Below are 12700 nucleotides of genomic sequence, written 5' to 3' on the forward strand. Positions count from 1 at the left end.
AGTGATGGAAGATCTGCCTCTCTCTGGGGGTATCCCTGTGGGAGGTAATTGACATTATTGTTCTGTGGGATCCACACTGAGCTGAGGTCTCAGACCTCCTGCTGAAAGACACTCACCATTTTGCTCTTCCCATCCATGGGGCTCTTGCTGTAGCACAAGGGACAGGGAACCTTCTCCTCTAAGACTTTGCATCCCCTCTTGTTTTGCATCTCAGAGCTTTTCCCTGTACAGTCGCTGGCCCTTGCTTTCTTCCAGACACCATGGGGCAGTCCACTGTTACGCAGCAAGAAGGACAAGTTACAGTAGAGGAGAGACACCTTCCAAACAACCTGCACCTGCCAGACCACTAACTTTTATGGCTTGTTCTGGTACCAGCAGAGGAAATGCCAAGCCCCACAACAGGTCTCATATCAAGCATCAGTTGGCCCCAAACATGGTGGCTGTCTCACCACATTGCTGAACACCATGGGGAAATAGTCTCCTGTGGCTGGAGGAAGTTGAGGTCTCTGACAGTGCCTTGTACCTCTGTGCTGTGCAAGATGCCGTGGTGCAGGGAGTTTCCTTGGATGTGCAACAAGCCAGGGGAGGGAGGGGATGTGCCTGTGCAAGGCTGAGCTTGGAGGAAAGGGAGTTCTTTTGCAGACTATTTCCTCAGTGCACCCAGAGATCTGCAGGCCATTTTATTCTTCAAGAAGGGCCAGTGTCTGTGGCCTTCCTTGAGAGGAAGGAGAAGGTGGTGAAAGAACCCCTGCCCTGGAACTAGTTTCCCTGTACACTGTAGGACAGGAGAATATTTGCCATGGACTGTGCAGAGTGCAGAGGCCACTTTTCCATTCTCATCTGTGTGCTCTGCACAGCACCAAGGGCTGGCAGGAATGAGTCAGAGACTCACCTGAGCCTTGCCATCAGTCTCTTGCAAAAGGCTTCTTTTTTTCTCTAAAAAAAAAATTAAATTGTGGTATCTGAGTTTTCCTCAAAACCCCAGCAGGGTTGACCGTTCCAGAGTAGGCATTTCCTGAGAAGATAATGGTGCTGATACACAGCTGCAGAAAGAAATGGATCCCCCAATCCACAAGAAATTGGAAATCCCCAGTGGGGAGGAGCGCAAGCTATGAACCAAGGTTTCCTAGTGCATTTGACAATCCCTGTGACAGCTTCCTCCACTGCTCAGGCTGACCACAGGAAGGCATTCATGTGAAAATCTATCTTGCAGCAGATATATTTTTGCTCAAGTGATTGTGGAGGCTGAATGCAGCAGTGTGGGATGACCTGATCTCATGCTGATCTTGCAGCCCTCCTTTTAAATCCTTCTAGGTCTGCAAAGGACAAAGATTCATCAGCCAATAGTGTTTTCGGCCTGGCAGGATCAGGAACACATGTATATGCATATCAGGCTTCACTGAACTGTTCAGGGAGCTCTTCTGTGCACAGGGACAGGCCTCAGCCAAGCAGGACATGTGCTGTCAGGGATATTTTGCTGGAAGCTCAGAAGATATGTGATGGGAAGTGTGGCAGGATTGGGAGCCTTGAACACCATCAGGAAGGAATTGCCTCCCCTGCTTTGCTTGTGTAGAGGCAAGACCCTTCTCCTACCTCTCCAGGGGCTGCTTTTTACTTCTGTGCCCTCCTTTGCACTTCCCCAGACACTTCCCATGCACTCTCTTTTGCCCTCTTCCTGATGCTTCTTGGATGCTCAAGTCTCCCATTTAGGTACACCTCAGTCTCCCCTTGCTCTTGCTGCCTCCCCAGCTTTTCCTGCTTCTACACCTCACCAATGAGGAAGGGGAGAGGATCTGGATTAAGACTAGTGATAGCATGAGGTTTGCAGCCACAGCGAGTGGACCAACAGGCCAATCTCAGCCAGGGTCCACCCATCCTCCTTTGAAGAAGTTTTGATGTCTCCTCTGACATCCTCAGGAAGGTGAGCAATAACTATGTGAGACCTTACCAGTCCCTGGTGGCCTGGTGTCATGGTTTTGCTCCAGACAACAACTAAGCACCACACAGCCGCTTGCTCACTCCCCCCAGGTGGCATGGGGGAGAGAATCAGAAGACCAAAAGTGAGAAAACTCGTGGGCTGAGATAAAGACAATTTAATAGGTAAAGCAAAAGCTACATCTGCAAGCAAAGCAAAACAAGGAATTCATTCACTCCTTCCCACGGGCCGGCAGATGCTCAGCCATCTCCAGGAAAGCAGGACTCCATCATGCATAACAGTTACTTGGGAAGACAAATGACATCACTCCAAACATCCCCCTCTTCCTCCTTCTTCCCAGTCATACGGTATGGAATATCCTGTTGGTCAGTTTGGGTCAGCTGTCCTGGCCGTATCCCCTCCCAGTTTCTTGTGCACCCAGTAGAGCATGGGGAGCTGAAAAAGTCCTGGAGATGGCTGAGCACCTGCCTGCCCATGGGTGGGGAGAGGGGGAAGGGGAATGAACCACCAAAACAAACCACACGTGACACAGCCACTCACTACCCACCAACCCAACACCGCCAGTGCCTGAGTGCCAACTGCCCCTGTTAATATACTGGTCATGGCGTCACATGGTATTGAATGAACATCCTATTGGCTAATTGGGGTCAGCTGCCCCAGCCATGGCCCTGCCCCTCCCAGCCTCCTGTCCATGTGGCAGAGCGCGGGAAGCTGAAAAGGTCCCAACCACCACAGCCATTACAGTGAAGAAAACTAACACCTTCTCAGCCAAAACCAGCACAAAGGGGAAGGAGGGCCCTCCTCTGCGGTCTAGTCAAGCTGATTTCTACATCAATCTGTGAGTTGCCTTAGGCCTGCACGTCTGTGCAACTTCGGGGCTGTACAGGGAACTGTGTGGGGGGTGGAGGGTTTAGAGGTGACCTGCCCTTGCTATCCTTGCCTTTAGGTGCAGATCATGTCCCATCCTTCTGGGGACAGGTTGGAGGATGGGGAGAAGAAGGTCTGGGGCTGTTGTAAAAGCTGTTTCCATCCCCATTCCGGCATCCTTTGGGCCCATCTTCTGACTGAGCTTCTTTTCCCAGCACAGGGCTATCCAGAGCATGAGACACTCCCTTCTGCAAAAGCTTGTGAGCTGCTGACCTCTCAGAACATCCACCAGCACCAGGCTCCTCTCTCAGGAACAGGGTTGGGCTCCCTGTCTGCAGGGTGTGCTCTAAGGCCACAGGGCCATATCTGAGCAGACATCATAGAATCATAGAATCATTGAATAGTTTTGGTCAGAAGGGAGCTTTAGAGGTCATCTAGCCCAACACCCCTGCAGTAAGCAGGGACATCTTCAACTAGACCTGGCTGTTCAGAGCCCCATCCAACCTGACTTGAATGTTTCTAGGGATGGGCATCTAGTGTCTCTCTGGGCAACCTGTTTCAGTGTTTGACCACTGTCACTGTAAAAAAATTTCTGCCTTATAGCTAGTCTGAATCTACCCTCCTTTAGTTTAAAACCATTACCCCTTGTCCTATCTCAACAGGCCTGGCTAAAGAGGTTGCCCCTGTCTTTCTTATAGTGCCCCTTTAAGTACTGGAAGGCCACAATAGGGTATCCCTGCAGCCTTTTCTTCTCCAGGCTGAACAACCCCAACTCCCTCAGCTTGTCCTCATAAGAGGGATGTTCTATCCTTCTGATCATTTTTGTTGCCCTCCTCTGGACCCATTCCAACAGGTCCATGTCTTTCTTGTCTTGAGGGCTCCAGAGCTGGATGCAGTACTCCAGGTGGGGTCTCACCAGAGCAGAGTAGAGGGGCAGAATCACCTCCTTCAACCTGCTGGCCACACTGCCTGTATTGGTATGGGGGGGCTGCCCCGACGCAGGTGCAGGACCTTGCACTTGGCCTTGTTAAACCTCATGAGGTTCACACGGGCCCACTTCTCAAGCTTGTCCAGGTCTCTCTGGCTGGCATCCTGTCCTGCAGGCATGTCAACTGCACCTGCCAGCTTGGTGTCATCTGACAACTTGCTGAGGGTGCACTTGATCCCACCATCTATATCATTGATGAAGATATTAAATAGTCCTGGCCCAAATATGGACCCCTAAGGGACACCACTTTTCACCGATCTCCATCTGGAAATTGAGCTGTTGACAGTTACTTCTGGATGTGACCATCCAATCAATCCCTCATCCACTGAACAGTCCACTCTGTCCAAATTGGAGATAAGAAAGCTGTGGGGGGCTGTATCAGAGGCATGATGCCAGAATGCAGGGCCTGATTGCCACTGGCTCAGGAGGAACTAAGTATGTCTCCCTTAGCTCCAAGAGACAGTGACTGGAAGGGGCCCTCTGTCTCACCCTCCCCTTCCTATGGGAATGATGAAAGATCTGCCTGTGTCCCCACCTTAGCCCCTATTCCCCCCAACCCCCAAGTCCTTGTGTTTCTGCCTCAACAACTCAAGACAACAGCAAAAAAAGGATTCCGTGGAGGCAGAGGCTGAAGTGCAGAAAAATTTGATGTGTCTGAAGAGGGAAGTGAGATCACTCCTAGAGGAGAGGGCCAGAGTAGGGAGAGCACTAACAGCTGTCAAAAGTCTTCAATCATTGCCCACAGTGGAGATCCCACAGGGATGCATCTGTCTGCTACATGGAGAGACATTAGTCAGCAGATCCCCCAGGTTGGCTCTGGGCATCTTACAGCCCAGAAAAAAACAGAAAAAAAGAAAGAGATTGGAGAGAATGGAAGGCAAGAGAGTTAGAATTTGGTCATGTTTTCAGAAAACCCCAGAAGCCCTCCTTTGAAAGGGAAGCACTGGATGCTCAGCTTCTCTGAAGTCAATGGCCGGGACCTCTGTCCCCAGTGTCTAGGTCTGGATTCCTGGGGATCCTTGTCTGGTCTGTCACTGGTACCTTTAGCAGGGGGGACACCTTCTGCTGCCACAGTAGCGGTCCGTAATGCAGGAGAGGTCCAAGCCCCCGGAGGAGATGGGCACTCCCTGAGAGCTGAGGATGCTGCCAACAGCAGCGGAGGTGGAGGACCCCACGGCGGTGCTCTGTGGGAAGGAGCTGAGGATGGGGCCGGGCAGGGGCACCACCACGGGGGAGGGCTGGATGACAACGGTGGAGTCCTGGCACTGCCTGACACAGGGCTCATTGCAGCTGTTGGCCAGCGGGGTCGGGCCGCAGGGCGAGCAGGGCAGGCACGGGCTGTAGCAGGACATGTCTCTGGGCTGGAGGTGCACATGTGAGAGAGGACAGAGAGGAATCAGAACACATGAACATGTGAAGACTAGTAGCAGGACATGTGTTGGTGACACAGGTACACCTGTGAGAGAGGACAGGGAGGGATTAGAACATGGGGATGCATAAGGAGCAGCCTGTCCCCACACCATGAGGGAGCCAAACAGAATGTAGGACTGTGAGCTGGAGGCTGTGCAGAGATGATGAGGGCTTCTGGTCCTCATCCTGCTGGGGCCAAAACAGAGTCACCAGGTGTTACATGGCTATTGCCTATCCTCTGATTCCAGAAGCCACCTCAGTACTGTTCAGCTTCCCACCATGTCTAACCTTCTCCCCACTTCCTTCTCCCGTGACAAGCAGACACATTATCTAGCAGACAACACAGCTTGTATCAGCTGAGACGTCCATTGGAGTGAGACCTCCTTTCAGAGAAAGCAGTGAAGAAGGGGCTTCAGACTGACCTGACTCCCAAGGAGAAGGAGGCAAGGGGAGTGGATAAGGGAGAGAGGAGCTGAGGTGGCTTTTATCATGGGCCTTTACTGACCCAGGCTGCCAGAGGCATCCCTTCCAGCGGTCATTATTTTCTGACAAGCTCATCTTGAATACAAAACATCCCAGCTAATGCTATGGGCTGTGTTTTGGCTTCCTGAATTGCTGCCTTTTCATTTCCTGCTTTATGCCAGGAACATTCCCCAAGGAGGGCGTCTTTTGTGTGACAGGATGAGAGGCCCAAGCATTTCCAGAGCAAAACACATCAGCATGGGCAGAGGATTCATCTCACATGCTGGAATAGTCCAGTAAATGCAAATTATGTCAGCCTGGGTCCCTTTGGGGCTCTTTGTGGCCATGTTGGGAGGAAGTGGATCAGCTTCTGTGTTTGACCTTATCCCACCTAACACTGCCTCCAGGGAAATTCTGCTGGCCTGTTTTGCCTCCTTTTCTGCACCAGGGAGAAGGGCGTGGGCTCCATATCTGGAGCCTTTTTCTTTCCAGAATGCTCTAATCCTGCTGCAGATGTCCCCAGATGTCCACAGTTGGTTGTGTTCCTATGGATGTTCTTGTGTGAACTTATGTGCAGCTGGGTTTGTGTGAACGCACGTAGGTGCAAAAATTTCTGAATGACTCCACACTGACGTGCACAAGAGTGTGTGTGTGTTCCTCCTCATGAGGAATTGTTATGGGCATCTCTCATGGAAGTGGCACACTCTGCTGCTCTGTTAGTAAGCCCCACACAGCAGCCAGAGTCAGAAGGAGCCTGAGTGCTGCTGCACAAAACCAGAAAAAATGTAGCAGAGAATTGTCCTTAGCACAGGCACTGAAATGTATCCTTCTGTATCTTCAGTCCTCCTTTTCCTACTATTCCAAACCGACACTCTGCTGCTGCTGATTCCAGACCCCAACAAGTACTGTTTCATACCACTTTGGATCCTTAATTTAATTCAGTGTAAACTGTATTGGAATGCCTCAGCATGGCCAGGAGTCCCCACTCTCTGCTTCTCCAGGCCAGGACACTGCTCTTCCCAGATCTAGAGAGTTCAAAAGGATGGAGTTTGCTTTACAGACAGGGAGAAAGACTGAGAAATCCTGCCAACATCATTCTGGCTATGCCAAAGTGGGTCTGCTTCCGGTGCTGTATCAGTGCTGTCCGGTGTGAGATATGTTCAGATCTCATGTCCAAGTCAATGTCAGATGTACTTGTGCAGCCCATCAGCCTTGTGCTGTGTCAGGCAGGTGCTAAGACCTTGGACTGAACAGGTACTGAACTGAAGGAACATGGCATAGGGAAAAGACTGAAATGGTCTATAGATATTTGTCGTTAGTTTTTACTGCTATGAGTTCTCCTCAGGCCAACACATCCCTGAACCTCCCAACAGACTCTATGGGAATGAAGCAGCACCCACGGTAGAATAAAGGATTAAGGAGCTCTTACTACCAATTGGACGTAGGTAACTCCATGAGACCAGCTGGGACATATCCAAGAGTGTTCAAGGAACTGTCCACTCATTTACTTAAAAGAAGCTCTCAGAAGCCTTTTCTAAACCCGTGAAAGACAATAAAGCCACTGGGAGCATCTCACATGGGTTTACTGAGGGCAAATCATGCCTGACTGACCTCATTGCTTTCTATAAGGAGGCGAGTGGCACTGCAGAGTGGGTGTGGTATGCCTTGATTTTTGCAAGACTTTTGACTCTACTATAGTACCTTACTCACCAAACAGCTGGATAGGTGGACAAGAAGGGGGCTGGAAAATTAGTTGGCCAGTTGAGCTCAGGGAGTTGTGACCAACGGTGCAAAGTCCAGCTGCAGCCAGTAACCACAGTGGGAAGCCTCAGGGGTCAATACTGGGACAGATAGTGTTTAATATTTTCATTAATGACCTGAATGGTGGGGAGGAGTGCACTCTCAGCAAGTTTGTGGAAGACCCCTAATTGTGGGGAGTCATCAATACAATGTAGAGCAGGGCTGCTAGTCAGAGGGATCTGGCCAGGTTGGACAAATGGGCTGACCAGAACCACAAAAATTTCAACAAGAGACGCATGAACAACCCCATGCACCAGTACAGGCTGGGGGCTGGGTGCCTAGGAAGCAGCTCAGAAGAAAAAGATGTGACATCCTTGTGGGTACCCAGCTGAATACGAGCCAGCAGTGTGCCCTTGCAGCAAAGAAGATATACTGTATCCTGAGCTGTATTACTCAGAGTATAGCCAGGAAGTCCACAGAAGTGATCTTGCTCCTGTGTTTGGGACTTTTGAGACTGTATCTGCAACAGTGTGCCCAGTTTGGGTCTCCCCAGTCCAGAAAGGATATTGATCAATAGGTGTGAGTCCTATGGAGGCCACCGAGATGGTCAGGTAGCCAGATTCATGATATGCAAGGAAGGGATGTGAGAGCTCGGCCTGCTCATCTTGGAGAAGAGAAGGCTAAGGGAAGATGTACTTGCTGCCTACTACCACTTCAATGGAGGATACAAAGAAGATTAAGCAAGACTCTGGAGATAAATTATGATTAGAGTAGGGCCAATGGGTGCAAGTGTAATAATGGGTAATTCTGATTATATAGCAGGGAAAAAACTCTTTTCATGAAGGTGGTCAAATGCTGGACTACATTATGCAGAGACATTATGGGATCTCTGTTGTTGGAAGCGTTCAGAACTTGCCTAGACTCAGCCCTGAGTAACCTGATCTACTAAGATCCTCCCTGAACACAGGGTTGGACTAGGTGGCTGCTGGAGGCCCCTCCTCCAGTCTGTTATACCTCAGAGTGTTTCTCAGATGACCTCCAGCAGGAACAACTCAGAAGTCATGAAGTAACCTGCACAGTCATCACATCTCATCCTCAGAGGAAAGCCTGTGACAGATCACTGTTTCAATACAGTTCCTAGTTTTCCCCTTGATATCATAATGAGATCACTCATGATGTCAAAAGCGAGCGGAGGGAATTGCACACCCACCTACATAGGCTCATCCAAAAAAATGCATACATGCACCACTTCATGGGTGCACACACATGCATACCTATATGCATACAGAGGTATGCACACTCACAGGCATTCACAACTCATCGTCTCACACACAGGCACATGAGTCTGCATGAACCCAGAGTAACTCAATTGTGTGCACTTATAAAGAGGTGTGTGCCCACATGTTTCCAAAGGAGCCCACATGCAGACAGACAGACACAACCAATCCCCCATACCAACATGTACGCACAGATATTCCAACACATATGCTTACACAGGCATGTACATGCACACAAACATTTGCATAGATATGTGCACTCTTCTGTACACAAATGATAATATATAAAAGCACACATCTATGCCCACACATTTACATATATGCAGATCAATGTCACACCCACCCATACTCACTGGCACGAAGGCACATGCATGTGCTAAAACATATACACACTCATGAACAGGTGTGCCCAAACACACACACACACAATATTTGTACACAGTCATGCTTGCATGTGCCTTACCCCAGGCACACACATGTATATGTGAATGTACACACGAGTACAGCTAGATGAATGTGTACGTGACCATGAACATGCACACACAACACTGAGAACGAGGGCATCAGACACCAGCATCTTGGGATGATTCTGGCAAGTCCTTCAGACCCTACAGTTAAGGCAACGAATAAGGTGCTGACCAGCCCCATCAGCTTTAGTGAGCTCAAGGTTTTGGCACTGTTCAGTCAGCTGTTTTCCCACCAACAGAGAGAAACCACAGTGGAATCCAAGCTGTCATGGCCTTTGCAGACATTGAACATGTTGAAGTCCCAAGGCTGTGTGTGAACCTACACTTAAAAACCATAGAATATCCCTAGTGCTGTAGGCCCCCCAAATGACCATTTCACTAGCAAAATAAAAAAAAAATAAATTAAAAGATCTTATAGCCTTAGAAGCTCCATCTGTCTCAGCGAGTGCCTCAGGGGTCTGGGAGCAGCCCCTGCCCTTGCAAAGGGAGCAGCAGTGATACAATCATGTGGTTGCAGAGGACTGTGTGCCTGGGACTCCCCTTGGGCTACAGATGATGAGGGTAGGACATCAACAGTGATTTGTAGTTGTGCTGGTTTTGGCTGAGAAGGGGTTAATTCTCATCATCATGGGGGGTCAGCTACCTTTTCAGCTTCCTGCGCTCTGCCATGTGGCGGGGGTGTGGCGGGAGGCTGGGAGGGGCAGGGCCATGGCCGGGGCGGCTGACCCCGACTGGCCAATGGCATGTTCATTCCATAACATGTGACACCCTGACCAGTGTATTTTTGGGGGCAGTTTGCGGCTCAGGAGAGGAGCAGCGTCAGGTCGGCGGGAGGTGAGCGGTTGCATTGCGTGCGGTCTGTTTCGGCGGTTTGTTCCCCTCCCCCCTCCCTTCCACCTCCCCCCGGGTTTCGTGCATCTCATTGTTCTCCTTTACATTGCATTTTTGTTGTTGTTTCTTTTAGTTTTAATTATTTAACTGTTCTTATCCCAACCCACGAGCGTTACCCTTCTGATTCTCTCCCCCATCTACCGGTGGGGCAGTGAGCGAGCGACTGTGTGGGGCTGAGCTGCCGCTAAACCATGACAGTCTTTTTGGCGCCCAACGTGGGGCTCAAGGGTTGGAGATAACAACAGCTGCTGGTCACAGCACCATGTTGTCCTTTTTGCAGTTGGTGTTAAAGATTGGTGTTGGTTTGTTGAGTCTGCTGTGTTCTGCTGTGATTAGTAACGTTTTGCCTACAAGATTTGTTATACAAACACTGGTTTTCAGCTTTATCTGGTATTTGGGGTTTTTGCTGAAACTGTTGCTGTACTTTAGATACCACCTTGTTGAGGCAATTACCAGTTATACTGCCTCCTCGGAGAGATTTTATATGGAGGAAATACAGAATTGTATCTTTGCAACTTTGTTCTATGATGTTTCTGCCTCTATTACAACAACCTTTTTACATCCTGAACATCCCTGTGTGGTAAAGGTGACTTTATTGTTAGTTTTGGGGCATGTTGTTTTGGTTGTTTTCGTTTTGACTAAGCAACTTAAGAATATCACCCAGAGATCTGCCCCAAGGCTTGATAGTTACGAGTGGCGGGGCATGTGGGATAGCATGGGCAAATCCCTAGGGCAGTGGGCACCCCCAGTATTTTGGAGTTTCACCCTTGAACAAGTGCAGAATCCCAAAAAACTAGTAGAATATTTGGAGAAAGTATGTTGTTATGCTGGGAACTCCAGAGAGACACAGATAAGTGTAACATGCTGGGGCCTGGCCCATGCATATCAAGTCCTGCTCAACAGTATTCAGTGCTCCCAAGAAGAAGAGAAGGTCTCTGGATTGAAAGGCAGAGTGACAGGCACTGTGGTCACTCCAGCCCCCACGACAAGTACTGGAGCTGGCTCAGAGAATCAACCCGTACCAGTATCAGTCGCCCCCATACACAAGACAAAATCTTGGAAGCGGACGTCAACTCGTTTAGAACGGGATGATGAAAAAGCAGGGCCATCGCGGGGAGAGGAGGAAGAAGTCATAAACGAAATAGAGACCACCCGATCCCTGTCCTTGAGTGAGTTGCGAGATATGCGAAAAGATTATAGCCGTCATTCAGGTGAGCACATTGTCACCTGGCTGCTCCGATGCTGGGGTAACGGGGCCAGTAGCCTGGAATTAGAGGGAAAAGAAGCCAAACAACTGGGATCCCTTTCTGGGGAAGGGGGCATTGATAAAGCAATTGGAAAAAGAACACAAGTCCTCAGCCTCTGGAGGCGACTCCTGTCCAAAGTGAAGGAAAGGTATCCCTTTAAAGAAGATGTTACATATCACCTAGGAAAATGGACAACCATGGAGAAAGGCTTCCAGTATCTAAGGGAATTAGCCGTGCTTGAGGTGATGTGTAGTGACCTAGACAATCAACGGTCATCCAAAGATCCAGATGAAGCCGAGTGCACACGATCCATGTGGTGGAAGTTTGTAGGGAGCGCACCATCGATGCATGGGAACTCATTGGCAGTAATGTCCTGGAAAGATGATGAGACACCAACAGTAGTGGAGATGATTGATAAACTCCAGGAGCATGAAGTAAATCTCTCTTCCTCGCTCGTCTCTGCTATGGAGAATCTATCCCAAGAGGTCCAGCAGTAGTAGAGTAGAAGAATGAACTAAGGTGCTCTTACTATCATTTGAACACACTCAAGTACATAGAATTTCTTGAGATGCATCCAAGGATGTTCAAGGACTGGTCAGTCACTGATCAGCCCCTGGATAGAACATGGAGTAAATACTCTCAGAAGCCATTCCTAAACTTATGAAAGGCAAGAAGAGCATTGGGAGCAGCAAACGATGCCTCACCAACCTCGTTGCTTTCTGTGAGGAGGTGGCTGGCATTGTGGGGAAGGAGAGGGCCACTGGCTGTGGTGTACCTTATCTTTAGCAATACCTTCGATCTACCCTCAGGGGTGCACCTACATGCACACCTATATGGACACAGAGGTAGATATGCACACTCACAGACATGCACGCATGCAAATGTGTGTGCTGTTGGGCAAATTTTATTGTATCCCACAAGGCAAATTAAACACATGCTTTGAGTTAGATATGATCAAAGTATTGGATAGAGTCCTACCTACCACCAAAAGGTCCACAAGGAGTCTGCAGATCTGTATCAGGAACCAGTTCTTTACATACGCCAGAACCTGCGCCAATCCTGTAAGCAGTTGCATGAGATACCTCAGCCTGACATTGGGTCTATCCTCCAGCACCAGCTCTGCTGCCCAAAGGTGGCCACTGAGCATCACACTCCAGGATTGCTACAAGGCAGTGCTGCAGCTCTTTCTTATCTCATCACCAAGGGAAACTGCACCCCCTTACAGGGAGTCCTTTTGTCTCCGGCTTTCCTGCTGCCAGCCACTTTAACCTCTTATGAAGTTGGGCCTTCTTGACCTCCATGAGAGAGCATTTCTTGGTCACAAATTACCATTGCTGTGCACACAGAAATTCACACACATAGACACAACCACACACGTGAGCTTACACACACCCAAAGAGCAACTCATACATGTC

General features: G+C 49.4%; 1 protein-coding gene across 1 annotated transcript; it reads right to left on the bottom strand.

Annotated features, from left to right (window-relative positions):
- Nucleotides 1-4834: 4834 nt before the first annotated feature.
- On the bottom strand, nucleotides 4835-5143 carry LOC104050084 (feather keratin Cos1-2). Its single transcript, XM_009510883.2, has one exon. The coding sequence runs from the start codon at nucleotides 5141-5143 to the stop codon at nucleotides 4835-4837; it is 309 nt and encodes a 102-aa protein (XP_009509178.2).
- Nucleotides 5144-12700: the final 7557 nt, after the last annotated feature.

This window comes from Phalacrocorax carbo, chromosome 25 (assembly GCF_963921805.1).
Source record: "Phalacrocorax carbo chromosome 25, bPhaCar2.1, whole genome shotgun sequence".
Classification (NCBI taxonomy): Eukaryota; Metazoa; Chordata; class Aves; order Suliformes; family Phalacrocoracidae; genus Phalacrocorax; species Phalacrocorax carbo.